This window comes from Vespa mandarinia, chromosome 2, assembly GCF_050613455.1.
Source record: "Vespa mandarinia isolate Hongniang chromosome 2, ASM5061345v1, whole genome shotgun sequence".
NCBI lineage: Eukaryota > Metazoa > Arthropoda > Insecta > Hymenoptera > Vespidae > Vespa > Vespa mandarinia.
Window position 1 is genome coordinate 8,819,686 of NC_140811.1, and position 25,315 is coordinate 8,845,000.

The window sequence follows — 25,315 nt, forward strand, 5'->3', positions numbered from 1 at the left end:
CGTTGAACCCAGGATAACTACGTCATTCAAATAACATATTTATTTTTCTATTAACGGTAATCATTCGAACACTGTACGAATATCATGCTTTATTAAAAAAATCTAAGAAGTCTAATGTTAAATTTCATTCACGAATTTAACATCGTTTCGATAAATAACAGTAATTTTAACAGTATTGTAAATATTGTAAGTAACTAAAGACAGAAATTATAACATTGGCTTAACTTTGTAGTTATTAAAATGACTAAAAAATATAAAATTTATTAATAAATACCTAACAAGTATATTAGCATGAAAATAATTAAAAATAATGCAAGTTATAGATTAAAGTGTAAGTTATAGATAAAAAAAATTTTTATACGAATGTAATTAAACATTGTTAAAGGGGCACCGGAAATAATTAGTTCGTTCCTGAGAACATCGGTCATTGCGCTGCTGATTTGACTAGTGACCAAGACGGAAGTGACGCGCGTCGCTTCGTTACGTTTACATTCTGTTCTCGACGTCGCGTTCATTGTGGGGAGCCATTACCCTTGTCCGCGCTAAAGCATCGTGCCATATTCCCATTCGCACCCTAAAACTAACAGCATTCTAGTAGTTTTAAGTGAAATATTATGAGAGTGAAGACCGAAATGGACGACGACGAAAAGGGGTAAGTAGAAAATAAAATGTACATAATCGAATGTAATTTCATTGTCGAAAGCCGCGTACCATGACCATAGGGTTTATTGCGTGAGAACTCCATTTGCGCATCGTGGCCAATTCTCTCGATGCTTTTTCAATCGACTATTTTTTTTTTTTTTATGAATTTCGAGAAAAATATTTTCTCATGCACGTTACATCAAGATTTTGTTTTCGCGCATCTTTGTTTTAATATACATCGTGTGCTACGACAAAATCTTTCCTGTTTAACTTTTTTCTCTGCTTGCATCATGAAGTATAAGCGAGCAAAAAACGAAAGTCCCTTGGCTATCACACCTCGAGGTCGTTTTATTAACGTCAGCACATATGCCGTTCGTTTTCTCTGACCGGCTTCGTCCAGTACACCAAATTTCGCTCTTTCGGCAGATCTTTACATGCATATATGCGCGCGTTGATTTTCTCTTCCTCATAATTTTTTTTTTTATACTAACATTTTATGAAATTACACTAACCAGAACATTGACAAGATTGCAGTTTTCATTTTATATGAAATTTTTCTTTCTAATCTTTTATTCTTTTTTATTGCAAATGCATGCACAATTATGTATATCGTTATAAATTTTGTGACCAGTTTTTTATTTTTGCAGAAAATATGAATTTGTTAATATATTCGTTCGCAATTATATTTATTCTTGTTTTATAATATTCATTCTTATATCATTGTAAAATAATTTATTTAGTTAAGCTTTCATCATCAAGAACAATATTTCATAAATGATAGTACAGAAATGGTTACTTTTTATTATCACTACAAGAGTTTTATAATGTTTGTGTTTTTTGTTTAGAAAACTCTTTGTTGGAGGATTGTCTTGGGAGACAACGCAAGAAAATCTGCAACGTTACTTCGGTCGTTATGGCGAAGTAATTGATTGTGTTGTTATGAAAAATAGTGAATCTGGACGTAGTCGTGGATTTGGATTCGTTACATTTAGCGATCCTGCTAATGTTCCTTTGGTTCTTCAAAATGGACCACATCAACTTGATGGACGTACAGTGAGTAATTTAATAATTATTTTATATAAATATTATGAAGGATTAGTTAAAATAATGTCAAATCTTGTCAAAAATTGTAGAATATGCATATTTAACAAAAGAAGTCAATATTACTAAATTTTTTATAAAATATGTGATTGGTATAGATTGATCCAAAGCCATGTAATCCACGTACCCTACAAAAACCAAAACGCAGTGGTGGTTTTCCAAAAGTTTTTCTTGGCGGCCTTCCAAGTAATGTGACAGAAACTGATTTAAGGTCCTTCTTTACTCGATTTGGGAAGGTTATGGAAGTTGTCATTATGTATGATCAAGAAAAAAAGAAATCGAGAGGTTAGTATACTTTCAATTTTCAGAGATTATTTTTTCTGAACAAGCACTGGTTTTCACGATTTTCATTAAGTTAATTCTTTTATATTTTTGTTCAGCTTCTCCTGGAGTTTTTCATTAAGTTATTATTCATATTTTTATATCTTTATTATTTAATTTATAGTTGAGTGATGTGATGATATAAACTTTATGAAAAGTGCATTAGCCAATGCTTGAGTATATTAAAACATTAAAAATAATTTATATATTTTTACTCATAGTCAGAATTCTTGAGAAATATTTAGTAATATATTATACTATAAAATAAATCTATAATATCAGAAAAAATAAATTTTATATTTTTGCTTAATGATCATAGAGGAAATATATTTTGAAACGATATTAAATATATATTTTTTAATAATCAAATTAAACTTCATTGGATCAAAAATTCTGACTTGAATGCAGCACACCTATTATTATCATTGGTAAATTTATAGGTAGTGTACTTAACAGGACAAAATTTAATTATAATACATCCTCTGTATGCAAGTGGATGATGTATCTTTATTTTAAAACAAATTTTTTAATTTAAAATTTTCTAATTAAATATTTTTCATATAATTTGCATATTTCTTATGAACTACTTTAAGATTATTGGTATTAGAAACTGTCTAACACATAGTCATAATTATTGTTACATATTATTTAATGTAGCAAGTCCATGCCAATTTATATCATATTTTTACAAAATGTTATCATATTACAATGTTTTAAATTAAATTAACCTACACACATATATTTTGCTCAGTATGAGTTAGTAAGCGTAGCTTAAGGCTTTGTCAGGCTGTGCTACTGTAAGTTAAATATAACTTAAGTTATCTAAGCTGTTGGTAAGATGTTTTGTAAATTTTGTTTTTACTGTAGATACCTTTTTACATATTGCCTATTAAAATAATCATTCATTTAATTATACTTTTTGACTGTAATAGTAATTATGAATACCATCCAAACTATTATGTTTCCTCAACATATTACTAAAATTATTTGCATTATGCATACCTATCATTGTAATACGACCCTCTTCAATTATATGTAACTTTAATATGGTTGATAGATTAAATAATTTTCATAATAATAGATGAATAATGAATAAAGAAATAAAATTTTCCACATCGTAAGAGTGTGTGTATGTGCGTGCGTGCGTGCGTGCGTGCGTGCGTGTGTGCGTGTGTGTGTGTGTGTGTGTGTGTGTGTGTGTGTGTGTACATATTTCTTTTTAACTATTAAAGATATTATTTTTGGTGGCTGCATTCAAGAAGTTGATATAATTTTGAATGAAGCAGAATATATTAATGCACATATAATATATGTATTTATTATGTTGTAGTAATTTTATATAAATTTTTCCTAAGTTACTGTGAGATTATAATTGAGAAAGAATATCTGACTTATTTATTGTATAGTTAAATAGTTTCAACTTCTTTTTATAAAAATATTGAATTACAGATACATAAGTTGGATTAGATACTATTATAGCGTTATTACTTATTTTATCATATATTTTTATTACATTCATATATGACGGGGGGGGATAAAAAAAAATAAAATTGTATGGCGTAGAAAATTACTTAGTTTTTATATCGTTAATACTCATTCTTTATGCTATTATTTTACTCCCAAACTTAAAAATTTCATATTATGTTTCTAAATTTACATTTATGAATATTTCCTAAAATTGTAAAGATTTTGATATAAGTTATGAAAACATAGCTTCTTTAAATCAGCCATCATGAAATTTTAATACAAATATAAAACTGTGAAATGCACTTCTCATTGTATTTTTTCTTTAATATTAACAAAAAGTATGTTAACAGATTTTTTATTTTGATCTTAAGTACAAGTAAGTCTTGGCCTTGTAATTTTAGAGCATATTTGCATGTTTAAATATAACAAAAGTTTTCACACATGTAGCACAACAAATTCATGTGTTTCTGTTATGAATCAAAATTATTTGCGTATACATCAGTATAATTACATCCTACTTTGCGTTAATAGTAAAGTAAGAACATATATATTAAAAAAAATAGTAATTCAATAATTTTTAAGTAATTGTTTATTTGAATATTTTAATAGAAGAACACAATCATAATGTATATGATGCTCTTAATAATTTACATGTAATAAGTGTTGTACATTATAGCGCATTTTAGAAAGTATTTAAGACTAATACTATTTTTCATAAATATTTCGGGCATTTTTTGATATTCTCTCACATTTGGACGACAGGATTCGGCTTTCTCAGTTTTGAGGATGAAGATGCTGTGGACCGATGCGTAGCGGAGCATTTTGTCAGCTTAAATGGAAAACAGGTACAGATCAACTCAACCAAATATATGTAAATATTAAAAAGAAAAAAAGAAGTAATACACAAAAATGTGATACTTCAATATAATTAAATTAATTATTATAACTGGTGGCTATTGATGAAATAATTGTTAGTATATAATGCGGTCATATGTAACATGCTCTGTAAAGTTATATATACAGCAGTAAGTTATTATTATGCGTAAATTGAAGACTTAGTATATTATATATAGAATAACTTATAGAACAAAGAGAAGTATAAGAAAGTACAGGTTACTACATAGGAAATAAGGGATAAGCAGTATTAAATAATGATGTAGAAAAAAAGATAAAAGAAATAGAATTTAAATATTTAAATACTATTATTACTTTTTTACTTAAATTATTTTCGTATTTAAATAATAGGTTTAGTCTTTCATCACATAAATTTATTTTTATCATATATCATTAAACGATTTGAAAATGTATATAATATAAACTTTGTAATATTAGAACTAATCGAAGTAATATTTATATGTTTTTAAAATTAATATAAAATTTTTATTATCTTCGGACAAATATATGAAAATGAGATCTTGTTGAAATTTTAATGGTAAATAGATAATTTGTTGAAGTTTTGATAGTAAATTGATAATTCATATAGGATTAAGTGAAAATTATTTCAATAATATTCTGTGTAATACTCTTACGTTATTGTTACAATCTTCTCATTATCTTTGTTTAGCTATTATATTATTGTTAATCACTATTACATTATCATTAGTGTATCCTCATACATATATTATATTATTATTCTTTTCCAAATATAAGTAGATTGTAATGTATGTATTGAAAGGAATTATTAGTTTATTTATTAATAATTTATATTTAGAGATCTTAATGTTACAAAGCGTTGTATAAGCTATTCACAATTTATGCAAACTCGGGCAAGACAGTTATATAATTTAAAGTAGATTTATTATAAGTATACAACTTTAAAGCAATATCAGCTATGCTGCAATATTTATGTATATATTATGCAGATACATTAAGTGCAAATTGTATTGCTAGCTCTTGATTAATACCTGTACTCTACTTGTACTTTTATTATTAGCTTAATAGTCATCATTTACTAGTTAATTATTATGATAACGGTTACTTTTTAAGCTGAAATATAAGCAATATCTTTTAATCTTTTCTTGTATAAAATCATGGCTGCATTGCTAATAGATCAATTGTTTTAAAGTTATTATTACGGAAAAAAAAATATATATATATGTATATGTATATGTATATGTATATGTATATGTATATGTATATGTATATGTATATGTGTATTTAATATTAACTTATATGTTTATCTCTCTTGTTTCTAGGTTGAAATTAAACGTGCTGAACCACGAGATTCTTCAAGTAAAATGAATGATAGTCATCAAGGTCAATGGGGTCCACCTCAACAAGGTGGGCCGCCAATGGGTATGGCTGGGAATATGGGACCTATGGGTGGTCCGAATGGTCAGATGGGTGGACCTATGATGGGTGGTCCTATGGGACCTCCTGGAAATATGATGCAACAATATCAAGGTTGGGGTACAAGTCCTCAGACTGGTGGATATGCTGGATATAGTACTCAGTATAATACTCAAGGATGGGGTGCACCACCAGGACCACCACAACAACAGCAAATCCCACCACCGCCACCGCATCAATGGGGTAGCAGTTATAATGTCCAGCCTGCAGCAGCAACTCAAGGTTATGGAAGTTATGGTGAGTTAAAGAAGTATTTAATAATTCTTTATATTCTTATTTATATATTTTATTACTATTTACCGATGCGGAAAAATTTTTTCGAAAATCAATGTGCTAAATAAATCTATTCGATATACATAATGGTTTGTTTAATTACTATAGTATTTGATCTTGTGATTATTCAATCAGTAACAAGCGGAATAAATTACGTATGATAGAAGCTATGTTTCAGGGTATATAATCAAATATTTAAGTAATTGTGATAAGTATAGAGGTATGTTGAATTTGTTTGATAATTAATTAGAAAACAATTTTTAAAGTATTTTTAAAGGAAATAGTTGTTATAGAGGTTATTTAATATTCATAATTTTACAAACTCAACTTGCCTACTACTTTAAGATAAATATTTCTGAATATGAAACTAAAATCGTTCATTGATTATTAAGAAATGTCAATTCAATTTTACGAAATATTTTTAATTACAAATGACAAATGAAATGAATGTTACTTTACTGTGCTTTAAGTTTATAAATAATACAATTATAAAAACTCATTTTTTATTTGAAATTATATTAGAATGCTTGATTAATTATGTTCGTTCCAAATGTAGTAACATTAATTTCATTTGTATAATTTTATAAGAATAAGACAATAAAATCATAATTATAAAAGTTAACATAATTTCGATCCTGTCCCTTCCCCTTCCATCCTGCTTGGAGAGGTTAATTTATGAGATAAAAAAGATAAGAAAATGAGCTAACTACCAGACATAGTAGTACAAAATCCTTAATATTTTTTAATGCCCCCTGGAGGTTAAAATAACATTAAAAAAGTAAAATAATTTTGATATTCTCATAAATATATTGCTACAAGTTATGTTAATCCAGACTTCACAAATCTCATTATAAAATAAAGTATATAGTTAAGTTCATTTTTTTATATCAGACAGCTATCTCTTTCTAAAACTAATAAATCTATAGAAACAAATAGTTATTTTACAGTCTTTTCTTATCAATAACTGGTGCAAATTTTTCCCTTTTCCTAAAGTATCCTAATTTAAACCTAATTCCTATGTCTTAATGATTTTCACGTACAGATTATAGATTTAATAAGTATTTACGTTGATTTGCAATAAAGTCTCAACAAAACCAAATACGTAAATGTTATGACGAGTTGAATTTTTTGTGATTATTGAATTATCCGTTATTTAAGTTATTTATTTAATAACTATTTGTAAATTACTAAGTGTGGATTGACATAACATCGTTTTAAAATATCTAAACTTCCGATATATTGAACCTCATAATCTTATCTACAAAATTATGCTTGATTCTCTTCTTTTTCCTACGTTATATTTTTTTAATTCTTTTTTTGTTTAATTTTTTATTTTTGTAAACTTGCGTCTCCCTTCATTATTAATTTCATGGATTAAATAAGATTTTCAGTAAATAATATAGTGTTGTGTTCTTTCTTTTAAAGGTGGGATTAGTCTCTTCAAAATAACAAAATGAAGATTTGAAAGAACAAGAATAAATTTTTCATGCATATTATAGATAATCAGTCGAACATTTTATAGAAAGTCTAAACTTGTAGCGATCAAGAAGTAAAGTTTTTTCTTGAATGAGATGAAAATTTCGTTATGCATTGTATAACTTTTATAAAAGAAAGTTTTCATTTTAAGAGAATCAAGCATCAACATTTAAAAGAATCTAGAAAATATCATAATAATATTAATGAAGATAGAGATAGATTTTTTTAATAGACATATGAATAAGAAAAGAGATATGAATTACATGTAATTTGAAAAGTAAGAAGGTGAGGTGTGACACGGTGGTCGGTGACACATATTTTGTGTGGTTGATGATCGCAGGTGGGCCGGCGGCGGCCGCTTCAGGGGGCTACGGGCCCACGGCGGGTACTGGCGGGGCTGCGGGGGGCGGGCCCGGGGGTTCTTGGAACTCCTGGAACATGCCACAGAATGGGCCCCCTCCTGGGACCCAGCCACCACCCCAGCCCCCTCAACCCAACTCCTCGCAGCCCAACTCCAACTCGAACCCCTCTGGCCCGCAGGGTGAGTCTTCAAGCTCAGTCAAACAAACTCTCTCCTCTTTCCACCCTTGGCATCAGATGGTTTCATTCTTACCTAATTGAATCTTACTAAAATTATGTAAACCATAACTTTGTGCCAATCCTATATCCTATAAACATCCAAATTTTTACCTCATGAGTCATTTATTTTAAATTACGGATTTTATTTTTCTTTTTTTTTCTTCTTTTTTTTCTGAAACTAATTTTTCACTTTTCGTCGTAAGCTTCCTTTCGTCTCTTCTGAAATATTTAAGCTGTGGTTTGTTAATCAAATGTTGAGTATTGAATGGAATTTACATATATTCTATCCCGTTCGATACCTGTTATTATCCAAATATATGTGTTTCAATGTAGTAGGTCGATTCATTAATTATTATTATCAATGTATCAAATTACGATATAATTCTTATATAAAGTATGAATGAAAAAATCCAAAGTACTTAACTAATTTTCAGTATCATGTTATATCATTTACTCGATAGAAATTTATTAACAATGTATCCAAACATTCTTAAAATTCCTAACGCCCTGCTGTCTATGTAAATTTAATTTAATACGTTTTATTATTTAATAGTTTCAATTTCTTTTTAATTATACATGTTTAAGTTGTCATATGTAGTAGCATGATTCCTGCAAGAACAAAATATAATAAATATATGAAATTGAAAAGAAGTTAATACTTGATATAATAAAAAACAGTAAACCTGCTTCATTATTATAAATCACAAATTATAGTAGCATTATGAATGTATGTGCGCGCGCGCGCGCGCGCGTGTGTGTAATAATTGCTAGTGTAATGCTGTTGAAAGGATAAATATCAATTCTATTTAAAGCCGTAGTTGTAGAGGCAGGCTTACGTTGTAGGCTTTTTGATTAAAAAACTTTTAAATGCTCAAATTATTACGAAGTCATATTTTTTAACAAAATTATATTTTATTTGTTAATATTTATTTAGTTATAAGTAGTATGAAATAGATGTTCATGTTATTTAAGTCCTATTGTGATGCAGGACAATATTTGTTTTCATAGCAGTTAATGAAAAAGATTAAATTCTTAGCTCATAAAACAATTATATTTCTAATTATGAAATATTATATGCATGCACACAAGACAGGTATTTCAAATATATCTTGATTTTAGTTTTTTGTGTCTTATTATGTGTAAACATTTTATAAAATCGACATATAGATAACAAGAAAGCGATGTCAAAATAATATAACATTATTGCAAGACAAAAATAAATGTATCTAATATTAGATAATATTTACTTGATCAAAAGAATAATCGTATTTGATATCGTTTTCAATTAAGTGGTAAAGAAAGAGAAATTATATTGTTCGTCATTAGATGCACGTTCCCAAAAGATAATCATATAATTTGATATGATATACGGATGTTTCAGGTGATATGTATTCACGACAAACTACCGGCTCAGGTGCACCTGGAACTAGTAGCAGTTCGGCTAAAACACCGGATTACAGTGGCTATTCCGCATATGGTAATTATGCTGATACCACGTATCCTCAACAACGTTCATATACGGGAGGAGAAAGCAACCAAGGTGGGTATGCCGCCAGCGCCCCTAAACCCGGCCAGCAAGGCTTTGATTTCAAAGAGTGGCCCACCTCATGACCATTTTAATTCAACCGTGACGGAGAAATGCGCTGAATGGCTTGGCCTTGCTCGTGGGTTATTTCTTATTTCATATTTGAGGAACAGTATATGTATTTGTTAAAACATCATAACTATACTGCGAGACATTCATTTTCTTTGTGTGCTGTAATATCGAGATTTCATTGATAATTCTTAGAATTTAACGACTGTATATTAGGAAAACATTATTAACATTCAATATGAGGTGTATTATCTTAGTTGTTAATCTATGTAATAGTGCCTATTTAATTAATTTGAGGCTCCTATAATAAGGATGATCTTTTATTTCAAGCATGTTATGCAATCAAAAGTTTTCTGATGTACGATGAAAAGTTAATAGTTAATCTAGAAATGACTTCATCACTGATTGATGGTTTTAACTAAATAATTTGATATTATGTATGTGTATATATATATATATATATATATATATATATATATATATATGTATGTATGTATATATATAATCATATTTCAATTTTGTTCAATTGCACTGGTTCGCAAGAGAAAAAATCATTTACAAGCATAATCAATTTGAATATAAGATTTTTTTGTGCAAGATTGAGCGAAAAGATTTATTTATTATCGTAAATACATACAAACTCGTTTGCTATAACAATAGAACGGTATTAGCACCGTGCAAAGAATGTCTCTCTCGTATCTAGTTTATTTCGCGAGCGATCAGTTATACTACTGTACGGTGTCATCATTATAATGAATACTAGTATTATCTTATAAATTATTTTGAGATATATATATATATATATATATATATATATATATCAAAATAATTGACATTTCATAAAGGGAAAATCAAATGAAAATTTGTTATCTAAAGTTAAATAAAAAATAATAATTTTGATTATATTATTAAAAGTATCAATTAGATGGATCGCTCGCGAAAACAATTTTCTAATTAATTTAATTAAATATATAAGAAAGTACAATGAATTGAAAAGATCATAATACCCATGGTGCAAGAGTATATAATGTATGGCACTGGGATAGGAGAAAGAAAGCGAAATATTAAAGTATACTAAGAATAAATTAGATTGAATGAAATAAGTAAAACCAAACATAAAGAGCGAGTGTAAAGGGAAAAAAAAAAGAAAAAAAAAAAAAAAAAAAAAAAAAAAAAAAAAAAAGAAAAAAAAAAAGAACAGACACGCAACAAGAATGATAATTAGTATTGCTTGCCGTGGCATTATACATGGAGATGAATAAGATCTAATTCGGGATCTTCTCAGGGGAAAGCACAAAGTTTGGTACTTATTCATCTCCTTTATGCTGGCGGAAAATTCGGTAACAAATGATAAAGATACTATTTGGTAACATGATAAAGAAGTAATATTATACTATGGTCTTCGACAGAAGGTTAACGAGTGATTTACTCGTGCAACACACCCATCCCTCCACAGTTCTCCTATTTATTAAATAGTTGTTATACTGGATAAATACGAAAATAACGTGTGATTAATTAAATAAGTAAGACGTTCACAGGCTGACTTACCTATTAAAGTACTACAGAGATAGTGTAAAATAAAATAGATGTTTTAATATTATGTATGTGTATCTTTGAACTTTTAATAACAGGATGCAGTCTTTTTAGGCATCCATTTTTTCCACTTTCACGGCATATCACTAGTAGTATCTACGCGAATTTTTTCAGTTCCTCTTTTTCTACTATTTCTTGCTTTCGAATATTTCCTACTGAGTCTAGTCCCCTTCTACTTCCAGTTATTTGAAAAATATCAGTCTGGAAGGAAGAGGGCAGGAATAAAAAAATCATGGATTTTAATAAATTGTATTATAAGAACTTGTTGGTCGTCGGACTGGCTTCTGTTCGGCCAATTTTTTACCAGATATAAACTGGTTTATTTTTTATCTTGTGAATTTATAATAGTTAATTATTAGGCGTGTTTAAGGCTACGTTTACTATTGTTACTATTATTATTACGTCTATATTATTATTACTACTGTGCTACTATTGTTACTATTCTTATCACATTGTTACTATTCTTACCACAATTTACTACTATTGCTGCTGCTGCTACCTATTACTATTACTAATACTATCTACACTATTGTCACCATAACATGTACTATTACCACTGCTAATTAGTATACTAATTACTACTACTGCTACTACTGCTACTACTACTGCTACTACTGCTACTACTGCTACTACTACTGCTACTACTGCTACTACTGCTACTACTACTACTACTACTACTACTACTACTACTACTACTACTACAACTACTACTACTACTACTGCTACTACTACTACAACTACTACTACTACTACTGCTACTACTACTACAACTACTACTACTGCTACTACTACTACTACTACTGCTACTACTACTACTTCACAATGACTGCTATTTCTATGACTGCTATTTACTACTATTACAGATCTACTGTGACTATTATACTACTATGACTTACTACTACTACTAGTGCTACTATTCTACCATCACTATTGCTATTACAATTATTACTGCATTAACTACATCTGTCTTTATGATAATTACAATTAATATTATAATGATGCTTATGAGCGTTTAAATTTTAGATTATTAGAATGAAATCATGATGTCTAAGGTGGAGGGAGGGTGTATTATAATTGTACGATTATCTCGACGGGGGGCATCGATCTGAAAAGTCTACCTGATTAAATATATGACTTAATTGTATTTACTCTGTAGGATTTACCATAGATCTAAAGAAGGAATATTTCGGAAGAGTGCTCTCCAATGTTCATGTTTAGTATCGGGCGGGTCGCGTTGTCTTTGTCAAGGAAAATTTAAAGTATTACGCTAATGTAGTCAAAGGTTATGATATGATTATTTTTAATTACGCTTATACGATTCAGTAATTTGATTGAACATTTATCACTCAGATGTACGTTGCATTGTTAATCGTGTCATAGCTTATATTTTTCTAATTATCGAGCGCATAATGATAATGATAATAATAATAATAATAATAATAATAATAATAATAATAATAATAATTATTATAATAAACAATAAATAATAATAATGGTAATAATAATAATGATAATATAAAATTTTCAGGATTTCTTAAATGCGAACTAAGATACTTTGATTTAAGATAAACTTATGCGACGGTGTTTTCCCTTGTTTTTTATAATACACAAATACATGAGTGCAGAACAAGCTCGTGTAGTATAGAACAAAAAAATATTGCATTTATCTTGCTTTGGCAAAGAAATATATAAAATATATTTAACAAAGAAATTCATACTTTCTTGCAAGTTAACGATTTCATTATAAGTTTATTTTCTTTTTTATTTCTTTTTTATTGTGTCTACGAGATTTTGATAATTCTTTGAAATATTACGTAGTAGTGTTATAAAAAAGTGTACCATGTGAATACAGAAGGTGACAAGATAGAAAAAAAGAAAGATTAATTTTTTTTCGATTGGAAGGAACACCAGACGCGACTCGTGTATAACTTCTGGGATCAACGCAATAATACATTTACTGATTTAACAAGTAAAAAGACAAATAGATGAGCGAAAAGCTTAATCAAACAGCAACATCACAGTGTACATATATTACTATGGTAGATGCCAAAAAAATCATAGTACATTCACACGCACACGTAACATATATACACATACACACGATATTCGACTCATACGTACATACACACATACACGAGAGAACATCTAAGATCTACATCTTAAATGCGCAAAAAAGAGAAACAGTTGAACAGGCCACAATTTATGTATCACACTCAAGTAAAAATAAGTTAATAAGAGAATAAATAAACGAAATTTCTATAATCCGCGATTATTCCATACGAGATAACAGGTTACGTAATAGTAAAAAAAAAGAATACTGTGAAAGAGAGTGGCAAATAAATAACAAATAAACTGTTTATCTGTGAATGGCAAAAATGCCGGCTTATTTATAAAATAAATATAATGATGAAATATGAAACAAGAGGAACCACTGGTATCGATTATGATTACAATTATTCAAAATATTACTACTATTACTGTCCTTTTTTATCATGAATTTTTACATAAACTTTAAATATGAAATGATCATCGTCAAACGTATGCAGTATGTTAGGAGAAAATATTATATTCGATAATCATTTAATTTATATAGGAGAAACGTATTAAAAAAAAAAAAGAGAATATACCAATGCGTTCGTTTGTATTGTTATACACGATATATATATATATATATATATATATATATATATGTATATATAATTAATTTATTATACATTAACGAGTTTCAAAGAAATGAGATAAATTATATTAAAGGTGACAATTGTAAAATGAAGATAAACAAAGCAAAAAAATTAACAAAGTTATTAATGGCTGCCTTTGTCGTACTATGTGTATGTATATATGTATGTGTACATATATGTGTGTATATATATATATATATATATATATATATATATATATATATATATATATATATGTATGTATGTATATATGTATCTATACACACATACTCGTATACACATTTTTAGAGATACGTTGATGGAATAGTTAAACATATGAAACGAAATAATAACCGAAACATAGAAATTGCGTGCACGATGACTAGCGAAAATAATCGTTGATGGCTACTAACTTTAACAGATGATATATTTATATTAAATGCAATATTATTAGTATTTTAAATACACAGAGAGACGACGCATCTAACTAAAGTACTCTAGATAGAATACATAGGGAAAATACTAGCCGTTTTTGCTATTACAGTCCTTGTTCGCGTGGACTATGGTTTCTTCTCAGGGTTGTTATCATTCTTTTTTCTTTCTTTCCTTTCATGTATCGTGTTTCATACGTTTCGTTTTTTTTTTATTTTTTAGCAAATATTCGTTTGCTCGTCAAACTTGTGTCTTCTCCTAAAATATTTTTTTCTGTCTCTTACTTTTTTTTTCTTTTTTCTTTTTTCTTTTTCTTTTCTCTGTTGTATTTTTGGTGCGTTGACATCAGGATAAAATCCCTATTTCACACTCAGTATTCGAAAAGAACTTTGCAAAGTTTCTAACAATCTAACATTCTAATAATAATACCATATCAATGGGAAAGGACTAAACATAGTTATTGTTGTCAAAGGATCGACGCTTTTCCAAATAGAACTGATCTTTTTTGAACTTTTTCTTTTTTGTTTAATTGTAAATGGAAAAAAGAGCCAAGGAAAAGCTCACAATCCAATCGATTAATCGATGTTTACTTAAAAAATGAAATTACTTCCGATTTGTGCTTAGCGAGATAAAGAAGATCAATTAGATTCAATCATTTTAGATGGAGATAGAGAATGGAGGAGGTTGTAATGAAATTTCAAGTCATTATTTCTTCTAAGTAATTGTATATAAAATATCAGTTTTTATAACTGCTCGATCTTTTTTACTGTTCTTTTTCTTTTTTACGATCAAATTTAATATCGAAGCTTTGCTTTTCTTTTCTTTCACACACACACACACACACACACACACAGATGGATAGATATCTCAGTTTTCTTTGCATTTCATAATTTTTCTAAGTAATTGATAATTAAGTATAAAGACGAATTGTATAAAGTCATCTAGTAGTAATGTTACGAACGAGGAATGAAATTAAAAAAAAAATAATATAATGATGCAACTTAGCTCATCTCTCTTTCTCTCATTCTCTTATTTGTTTTGTTTTTCTTTCTTTCTTTTTTTTCTTTTTGACTTAACTAGCTGATAAATAGGAGTATTTGGTATTTAAATAAAAGTTTTCTTGAATATATATAGTAATTCCGGGGGGCGTTAAATATGTCTGTATCTTTACGTTATATTCACAATTGACGCCCCACCCATCGAAGACTGGTCGTAATAAATAAATAAATAAATAAATAAATAATAAACAGTTAAATTCTTAATAACCGTCTTGCAGTATCTCGATAATGTCGTTTAAATTATTATGCATGTGTTGTTGTTCTGTCGCTTTTTTAAAAAATATAAACACTTGTTAACAAGCAGCGATACTATGGCTATGTAGCATTTTAAATATTCTCGTTATCTTTAAACGCTTGCTTGGATGAACACAATTTATTCATTATTATGAATACTTTTTATGGTTAGGTGCATATCTTTATTAAACGGATCTAGAATATTATACATTTTGCGTTTAGTATAGTGAACAGAATATAGGTATTTTCTTTTTTTCGTACTTTTTCGAGCACAAGATATAGATAGTCGTCGTTATGGTCGTCGTATAGTAGTAGATAAACGTTGTTTCATACGTTAAAATTTCTTTTTTTAAACGAACCTTAGTAATTATTGTAACTTGATTTAGGGTTTAATATAAATCGGTGTTAATTATATTGTATCTATACAACACACTGCCAGTCAAAGTCTGTTTCTCTAAAATTCTTATTTTGTTTCTCTTTTTAACACAGAAAACATTAATTCTTCTATTTTTTTACTTTTCTTTTAATATTTTTTCTTAAACGAACTTGGTATAGATACATGTATAGAATTGATTAATCATATTATGCTTTTCTTTCGTTGTTTATTTAAAACAAAACAAAATAACAAAAAATTAACAACAACAATAACAAATACAATGAAGAACTGACAAAGCATAGTACTAATTACTCACGTGCATTTGATAAAAGGATCGCCAAAGTTACAAAAGTGTTACCGAAAATGGCGCTAAAATGATAAACGGACAAATTAAAAATCGAGATTGACCGATAATGTAAGACGTAAATATGTGTCATATATACATGAAATATTCTAAATTACGTTTACATAGATGCAATTAAGGAGGTTATATTATAATTATAAAAGTGATTTCTCTGCGAGTCTGATAGAACAATGTAAATTATTATCGTAAAGAGATATAAAGTAAAGAAGAAAAAAAAAATAAATCCTAGAATATTAATGAGTGAGTTTTACATAAGAGAAATTCTAAAATATGTTTACGTTAGGTACACCAAGCTAAGTGTGTGAAAATTATATTGTGTAACTAAATTATATTGTGTAGCTAAACGATTTAGTGACATATTGTGTGCGCCAAAAACAAACATAAAAATAATCAACTCGCGTACAGACGGTACATGGACACCGAGCCACCCAAAGAAAAACACATACATACATGACACAGACGTTGCATACCACGTACACACGTAAACAAAATGCATGCATGCACGCATTTACACACTGTTTTACATGTACTTAAGTAATAAAAAATTCATACAGATTACGATGGGAATAATTAGGGAAGAAAATAAAGAGGGAGGGAAGGAAGGAAGGAATAGCGATTCTTGACAAAGCCGAAAGAAAGTTACATTAGCGAATTGAAATGAGAATTATGGAGTTAAATAAAATCTGAGGATTGGAAGGGAAGGGGAACGATAGGAGACGGGAAAGTGTACATTAATATAAAGTTGTTCGAATACGTATCTAATTGTGTATAAGACAGTGGAAAGGGGAAATGGAGATCTTTGAATTGCAACGTGAGAGCCACTAAAATAAAAATCTTTATTTCAAATAAAAGAAATACGCTATCTTGATTTCGTTCATTGGGTGTTATTGGAAGGTTTTTGATGTAGTGGATGGAATTCCTACAGTTGGAATGCTTTATCTCGCATGAAATAAAAATCTATCGATCTACTTTTATCATGTTTTTTAGTGTGAAGTATAAGATTAATAAACGTAAAGTCGATAATGGTTATAATAATGATAAATGAAATTATTAACTGTAATACATGACCTATATATTTATAACTTCTAGTGTTGTATTGGTAAGATCGTGTGCCCCCCTACGAGCTAAGAAAACAAAACTACAAAAAAGTGAATAGTTGTAGATGGATGATAGATAATGAAAGTCAATGAGTAATAAGTATAGTCGTAATTTTGAAGCGAATGGTAAAGCCCATGGTTTATGTACCATCGTTCGGCCGTGTTTCCCATTCGTTTCAAAGCAATGATACTTTAAAGAAGAAAAAAGAGAAACAAGTCTATACTCGCAACGCTTTCTATTCGCCTTATTCCCAGTGCCCGCTATTTATGGTCTGTCTGTAATTTTAAAAGGAGCCGGGTATTCGACTCTTGTTTTTTTTTATTCCGCTGTTATTTTTCGGCAACACACTATAAGAGAAAATCTAATGAATGAAAAATAGTCGATAGTAACGTAGTTAACAAATGAATGTACGAAGAAAATATGAAAATAGAAAAACAGATCACTTTCTGGTGACAATGAGCAAACTTATGACGATGAATCGAATACCCTGCAACTGGAGACAGAGAGTATATAGTTCGAGTACAGGCCAGAGCGCATTGTCTCTGTTCTCTATCTATCTCTCATTTTTTGTCTCAAGATAAACACTCTGTAGTGTTGTATAAGAGAGTAGTATAAAGAAACAAAAAGAAGAAACACAATAGTATGGAAAGGATATGTGTAGGAGGTATCGTTTCACGATTTAATGATTATGAGAATTAAAGCAAACAGAAAAAAATGATGGACATGATAAGCAAAAGAAAAAAAATAATAAGAAAAAACCGCTATTTGTCGCGACAACCTTATAACATAATAAGGTTAATATTAATTAACGATCGATTAAGAATGATTATTAAAATCACACACGTCGAGGTATGTTGAGAAGAAGACAGTACACATATTTACATGCTATTCTTAACAATGTATATGTCTATTCATCACAACATATATGTATGTAACACGCAGTTTTAAGCTTGCTCGTGTGAATGTACGTTTCTTAAAGTACATTTTTATGTATATATACATTTACACATATTCGCATACGTACGTACCCATGTACGTATGTATACGTAATTGATACAGCATTAACAATTTTTCTCCTCTTTTTGTTTGTTTTTTTCTCAAGAGATATGTATATTGCATGCACGAATCTATCGTGTACGGATATGTGAATATATACGTATATGTAAACACACGATATACACGTAATAACACTGATCCAATCTCATAAGATCAAACAAAGATAATTTTCATTTTCTTTTTTCTTTTTTTTTCTTTTTTTTTCTTTTTTTTTCTTTTTCTTTTTTTTTTCTTATAAAGAAAACAAGACAGCAAAAAGCATTTCGCAGTGTGGATACATAAACTTTTGATCCTTAAATGAGAGGAGGTGAAAATCGTGAGAATACGAAAAAAAAACAAAACTTTTTTTCGTTTGAGAAAAAAGAAAAAAAATAGGATTCAATCAATCGAAACGAGTCATCTACTTATTTTCTTATGGATGAAAAAGAGTAGAAAGTTTGGATAAGAGTCGAGAGAAGAAAGAGGAGGATAAGTGAAAATCTGAAAGCGGACAGAGTAATCGAGAGTACAGTCAGAAAAAGAGAAAAAAATATACATGTAAAAAAAAAAAAAAAAAAAAAAAAAGAAAAAAAAAAAAAAAAAAAAAATCGATTGCATGCATTTGATGTCATTGTAGCAGTTTTAATTATTCATTTATTCATTGACAACAACATTATTAGTCGATGAACTTTTCCATTTGAAAATTTTGCATAAACGAAAAAAAGTAAGAAGAAAAGATTTCTATTTGATTTTGCCACGAGAATTTCAAGACGCATGTTTTTAGTCATGTTTATATGAGAAACGTACTGTTTAAGTTATTCTATTGTATAAAATAATTAAAGCTACGTTCGGTATAAAGAATAAATAAGTAAATAAGTGTAAAATTGTACAAACGATCATCCGTTAGCAAAGCAGTCAGATTTTAGGATCAAGCGAATGGAAATATGAGTACATATACATATACTTACACGAACCCACAAAGATATACACGCAGATACATAAGTAAATAAATGAATTAAAAGCGCGGATTCGAAATTAATGCAATAGTAAAATATGAAAGAGAATGATTAAAGATAATCCCATTATTATCTATGCGCGAACACATATGTACAGGATGAATCATGTAACGTGATTAAAAATATTGGATTTAAATAAAATTCTCTCATTTATTATTCAAACAGTTTAAAATAACATGAAAAAAGCTACACTTTTATAAATCAATATTTCATCAGTTTTTCAGGGTATTCATGTTACATGAGTTCAATCTACACACACACATATCTACGCAATATGCATATATAAGTTCTCCATATTTTTTTTTTTTTTTTTTTTTTTTTAATCACAGATACATAAAAACACGAGAGTATTGTATCAAAGTTAACAAGGGTACTTTACAGTATGTACTTCAAGATAAATCAAAGAGCAGAAACGCTCACTGCTGATTACGTGTTCCATATATACATAGTAATATGTTTAAACGTACTGTACCGATGACTATAAGCGTAACACTTCTCTAGGATTAAAAGAGTGACGATCGTAGAAGCAAGAGAAAAAAAGGAGTATAGAAAACGCGTTAAAGTTCTTTTTTTAAAGTTCGTCGTCGAATATACCTCATATACGATAATAAATGATAATCTTTGTGCAAAAATATTTTAGAGTGAGTTTTTATGAGGAAGGAAGGGAGAAAGGAGGAACGATCGATTTTTAATTTTTTAGTTTTATATCCAGAAGTTCCTAATCATCATAACGTAAATAAAATTTACTATGACGAAATACCATCGTGTTAACAAACTACTTTACTTTTTAATCTTCTAATCATGCAGAAAAAAAATAAACAAAATATTTTACGATACGCGTTACTCTGCGTTACGATAGAAACGAGAATAGTTGATTATAGTCATATTTAAAAATCGGAAGAAAACATAACGCGACGAGAAAACGCATTATTAATGAATAAGGAAAAGAAAGAGAGATAAACAGAAATATTCTGAAAAATCGTGCTCATTAATGCTATACTTATACTTACTACATATTTACGATATGTTTCTACCTACGACGATCTCCCTTCCCGTTGTGCGGCTGTGAGTTAATAATACTTCTGGATAATTTAGGAAAATCGTAATTAAAAAAGGTTAAAGAGAGTCCGAAGAGAGGCGGAGCAATGGGAAAAACGCCGATTGACGAAGGCGCGCGCGAGATTTTCGTCTAATTAAGTTCTAAGTAATTAAGTCGCAAAAGTCATGAAAGTAAAGAATAAGGAACAAATACGAAAGAAAATCTACGCGTCAAACAAAGATTTTACGTACATACATACACACACACGCGCGCGCGCGCGTAAATACACAAATCCATAAAAAAAGAAAGAGGGGGATTTCAAAAACTCATAATCGTTAGGACAGTCTCACTAGCTCGTGATTAGATATTTCTCTTGAAATAAGTCAGCCTCTAAGTCATTTGGGACCCGAAAGAAATTTTTTCGATTAAATACTAGTTAGTTTAATCGTAAAAATCCGTAGTTGATATTGGCGCTACAAGAAAGGAATGTTTAAGATATATGAGGGATTGCGTGATAAGGGTTAAAAAAAACGATATGAGAGAAAGAAAATAAAATACAAAAAATAAAAAGAATGAAGACACTGATGGCCGGTATAATAAGTGGGAGAGAAAAGAAAGAGTGTCGAGAATAAGCACCATAAACGAGCCTTAATCCATAATTTACAATTTTGCGTAGTATGTAATAATGGTTATTAAAAAAGAAAAAAAAATAAAATAAAACATTAGCTGGTACGTCCAGGTGCGAAGATAAGCGAAACTTACATAGGATTGTTATTACGGAAACACTAATTAAGGAATTAAAGGTAATGTTTAATTAGCGATTTAAATGATCAATACGATCTTTCAGACTGCAGTACGTAAAATGTGTGCGCATTTAACGAATATAAAAAATATATGAATAGAAAAAAAAAACGAATGTGCAAGCCCGATGTATTAATGAATTCCTCGATACCATAGGTTATCTGTTGCATTTAAAAACAAGTAACGTGAAAGTGATGATCGTTTCGATAAACATGACTAAATATCCGCAATTCGATGATCATCTGACGTGAAATTGTTAATCTTTTTTTTTCTTGCTGTGAAAAAAGAACAAAAGAGGAAAAATACAGACAAATATTAATCGATATACTGCTTTCACCTCCTCTATTCTTAAAGGATTTTTGAAACGTGAAAATTTGTGGATGGCCAATTTCATTTTTTATTTTTTATTATTTCTTTTTTTTTGTAACTTGTTAATTGCTATTTTTCATCTTTGTGTTAACAATTCAGTCTATTTGATATTTTTTTTGCTTCTTAATCAATCAATTTATAGACGATACACATGCACGTACACATAGGTACACAGAATGGCATACCAAACACACATATACACATCCTTGTTTATTGCGTCTTTGAGTTCTTATTATAAAACAGGAAAGAAATGGAAAAGAAAGATCTTTGAAAATATTCTATAAAAACATTCTTAACTGCGTATACTTCTACATTCTCTCATTCGCGATTCCGTTTGATCTGGAAATATTGTCGAGACACTCGAGAATTTGATTGTATAATTGGTGATCGATAAAAGATTCTTTATATAGTTGTAGTTACTAATTTTTATGTAGTAAATATTACTATAATTAATAGTAGTAGTAATATGCTACTACTACTATTAATATATTTACGTATAAAAGTCCTGTGTTGCTGACCAGAAAAGATCGATACTTTACAAATACATCATGACAAACAAAATGAAGAAGAGAGACAGTCTATATGTATGTGTGTGTGAGAAAGAGAGAGAGAGAAAGAGTAAAATATTGAAGCTATTTTCGATTTGTTGCCGTTTCCTTAATTACTGATTAGGATCGAAGAAAAGCCGTACTTTCGCATTAATTTGTTTAATCATTTTTTATACAATATATCTCGAGAATTATTATTTATCATGTTTTAATTACACATTTTTCTGCGTTAAGAATATGTAATGTTAATAATAATAATAATAATATTAATAATAATAATAATAATAATAATAATAATAATAATAATTAATAATAATAAATATAATTAATATCCGCGGTTATAGCATTTTATCGAGGCTACTCGTTATAAATATAAAATGGCACATTTTTAAATTAAAAATCAAGCAAAAAATATAGTCTAAGTTTTATTAAAAAGAATAGAGAGATCTCAACTCAATCAATTTTTTAATGAGCTTATATATTTGTTTTATATAGTTATACTGATTTAAACGGATATATAAAAGATTGAAACGGACGAGTTAAAATTTTTTTTAATTATTATTATTTTTTGTCTTTTTTTTTAGGTTATTAGGACAGCGAGAGAGAGAGAGAGAGAGAAAGAGAGAGAGAGAGAGAGAGAGAGAGAGAGAGAGAGAGAGAGAGAGAGAGAGAGAGGGAGAGAGGGGGGGGGAGGAAGAGAGAGGGAGAGAGAGAGAGTATGATTGTTGTGCGAGTGCGGTGTGCGAAAAAGAAAGAAATAAAAAAAGGGAGTACGTATATAAATAAATAAGAACTATAATTAATTATTTTACATTTTTTACTATTGTACACAAGAGACTAAGTCATGCACGTAATGAGTGCACAGAACAGTAGGAATTTTTCTCAAAGACACGACTGATTAGGTGAATGTCTCGTCATAAGTTTTTATTCTCGATATGGTTTACGATGATGGTTAACATGTGGTATGCTCGTGAATACTTTTTAAACGGTCTAGTTTAAATGAAATTCTCTCTTTGTCTGTGCCTAAGAATAGAAAATGATCAATTTATCATGAGACTGGGAAGGTGATTTAGATAATGAGGAAACGCGTTTGAACGAACATCGTGTTTGCGGAGTTTCGATAAAATAAGAACAAAAAAAAAGTGAATACATTTTACGTATCCAAATGTCTTGCCTTTCTCAAATTATATTTAACTTGTATTAATTTTATTATTATATATATATTTTTTTATTTATAAATGCATACTTTCAAAATGCAGAACACTCCGCGGCCATGTTTTCAGACATCATCGTTAAGGCTTAAGGAATTGGCAAAAAAACGCGATATCGTTAACATAGATCGTCTAATTATCAATATAAGAGATAATTTCTCTGTACAAATGTAGTATAAATTAATTGCGCAATTATCTTCATCCGGAAAATGGGTAAGGAAGACTACTTTTATTCTCGTTTTTAATTACTCGTAAACGCAATATATTATATAATAGAGGTGTCTCCGTTAGGGACGAATCAAATGTTGTAAGTTCAAGACACGTAAAATATGATTATAATATCAATAATTAAGGTATCGATTACTATTGAATTAATTATTTAATTAATTAAAAATTAACTCGAAATAAGGCCATCGCGTAGGGAAAGTATTAAAAATAATGACTTTTGAGGAAGATGAAAATGAAAGTAAGAGAAAAAGATGATATTTTTAATAAATCAATAAAATATGCCAACCATTGTGTTCTCCAGAAAAATCATACTTATTCCGTCATTTTTAAGTAATAGGAACAACAACAAAAAAGAAAGAGAGGAAAAATCAGAACAAAGATACGTATTTAACTCTCATTGCTTGATTGCCGTAATTCAATTCTCATTATTATAAAGAAGAAATTAATATTAACGAAACGTGATAATGGAATATAAAAAGTAAGTTAAATAATCGAGCGTATTGTGCAAAAGATAGACGTGTGTGGCGCAAATTGATTGACCATAAATCTATGTTATATTATTTCTTTCTTCTCGATTTTCTTTCAAATATTTAAACTTTTAATCGAATTGTTGCTCCAAGAAGAACTTTAACAAAAGAAATAGTGGTGAAAATACACGTGAATATCGTGACAAATCGTTGTAATAAAAAATTAAAATATTTTTTTTCTGAATTTAGAGAGAAAAAGTAAATAAAAAGTATATATACATGCTCTAAAAAAATATATAAATAATAGTTTTTGCGGCATGACACCGTGAGAATTTATTTAAATTATTTGCTAAATCTTTAAAATAAGTGATATAGTATTTTTGCAATGTTTCCTTTTTTAAAAGCTACATAACTTATAGCAAATAGTTGCTATACTTGCATAGGAAAAGGGAATGGAAATATATAAAAAGAAAGGAATTTTATCGCAGTCAAACCGTCATTAATAATTAAGGGAGAAGGAAGTAGGAATCGAGTGTCAAGGCAATATTTCCAAATCAACGCATCTTCTTTTTCCCTTCCATAAATTTTAAGAATAACAACTCTTCAACCTAATTGAAAAATATATTTAATGGAACTCGGCCTTTTTCCACAGTGTGACTAATCGCTCTTATCTTTTTCTCGTGTATTTTCCTTGATGTTTCAAAATCGTGACTAAAAGATGGAAGCTCACACAAAGAGAGAAAGAGAGGGGGGGGGATGTACTGACATAAAAAGCAGAAGGGTAAAAAGATAAACCTTATATAAAAAGATGGATAACATAATAATGGCAATTAGAAATGAAGAATTTTCGTTTTTTAAATAAAATACGGTATTTAAAAGAACAATAAAACTATTTTTTTTAGGTATAATTATATCAAATATATATCAAAGTCCTATGACGACTGAAAGCTTCTTCTGTTATGATCTAATGGTGGGAGGATGCTA

The 25,315-nt window shown here is 28.9% G+C and overlaps 1 protein-coding gene across 9 annotated transcripts in view; it reads left to right on the forward strand.

Annotated features, from left to right (window-relative positions):
- The first annotated feature begins 479 nt into the window (after positions 1 to 479).
- Hrb27C (Heterogeneous nuclear ribonucleoprotein at 27C) overlaps positions 480 to 25,315 on the forward strand; it is a 54,871-nt gene continuing 30,035 nt past the window's right edge. For 5 of the 9 annotated variants that reach the window (XM_085654949.1, XM_035861723.2, XM_035861724.2 and 2 more), the window contains exons 1-7: positions 480 to 652; positions 1,488 to 1,695; positions 1,842 to 2,028; positions 4,294 to 4,376; positions 5,727 to 6,117; positions 7,970 to 8,170; positions 9,590 to 9,748. In XM_085654949.1, coding sequence (XP_085511075.1) covers positions 615 to 652; positions 1,488 to 1,695; positions 1,842 to 2,028; positions 4,294 to 4,376; positions 5,727 to 6,117; positions 7,970 to 8,170; positions 9,590 to 9,748 — 1,267 coding nt within the window. In that variant the 5' untranslated portion in view covers positions 480 to 614. Of the gene's footprint in view, positions 653 to 1,487; positions 1,696 to 1,841; positions 2,029 to 4,293; positions 4,377 to 5,726; positions 6,118 to 7,969; positions 8,171 to 9,589; positions 16,867 to 18,913; positions 22,976 to 23,009; positions 23,033 to 25,315 lie in introns of those variants that run through there. The other 4 variants (XM_085654950.1, XM_035861726.2, XM_035861729.2 and 1 more) reach the window with 4 other exon arrangements.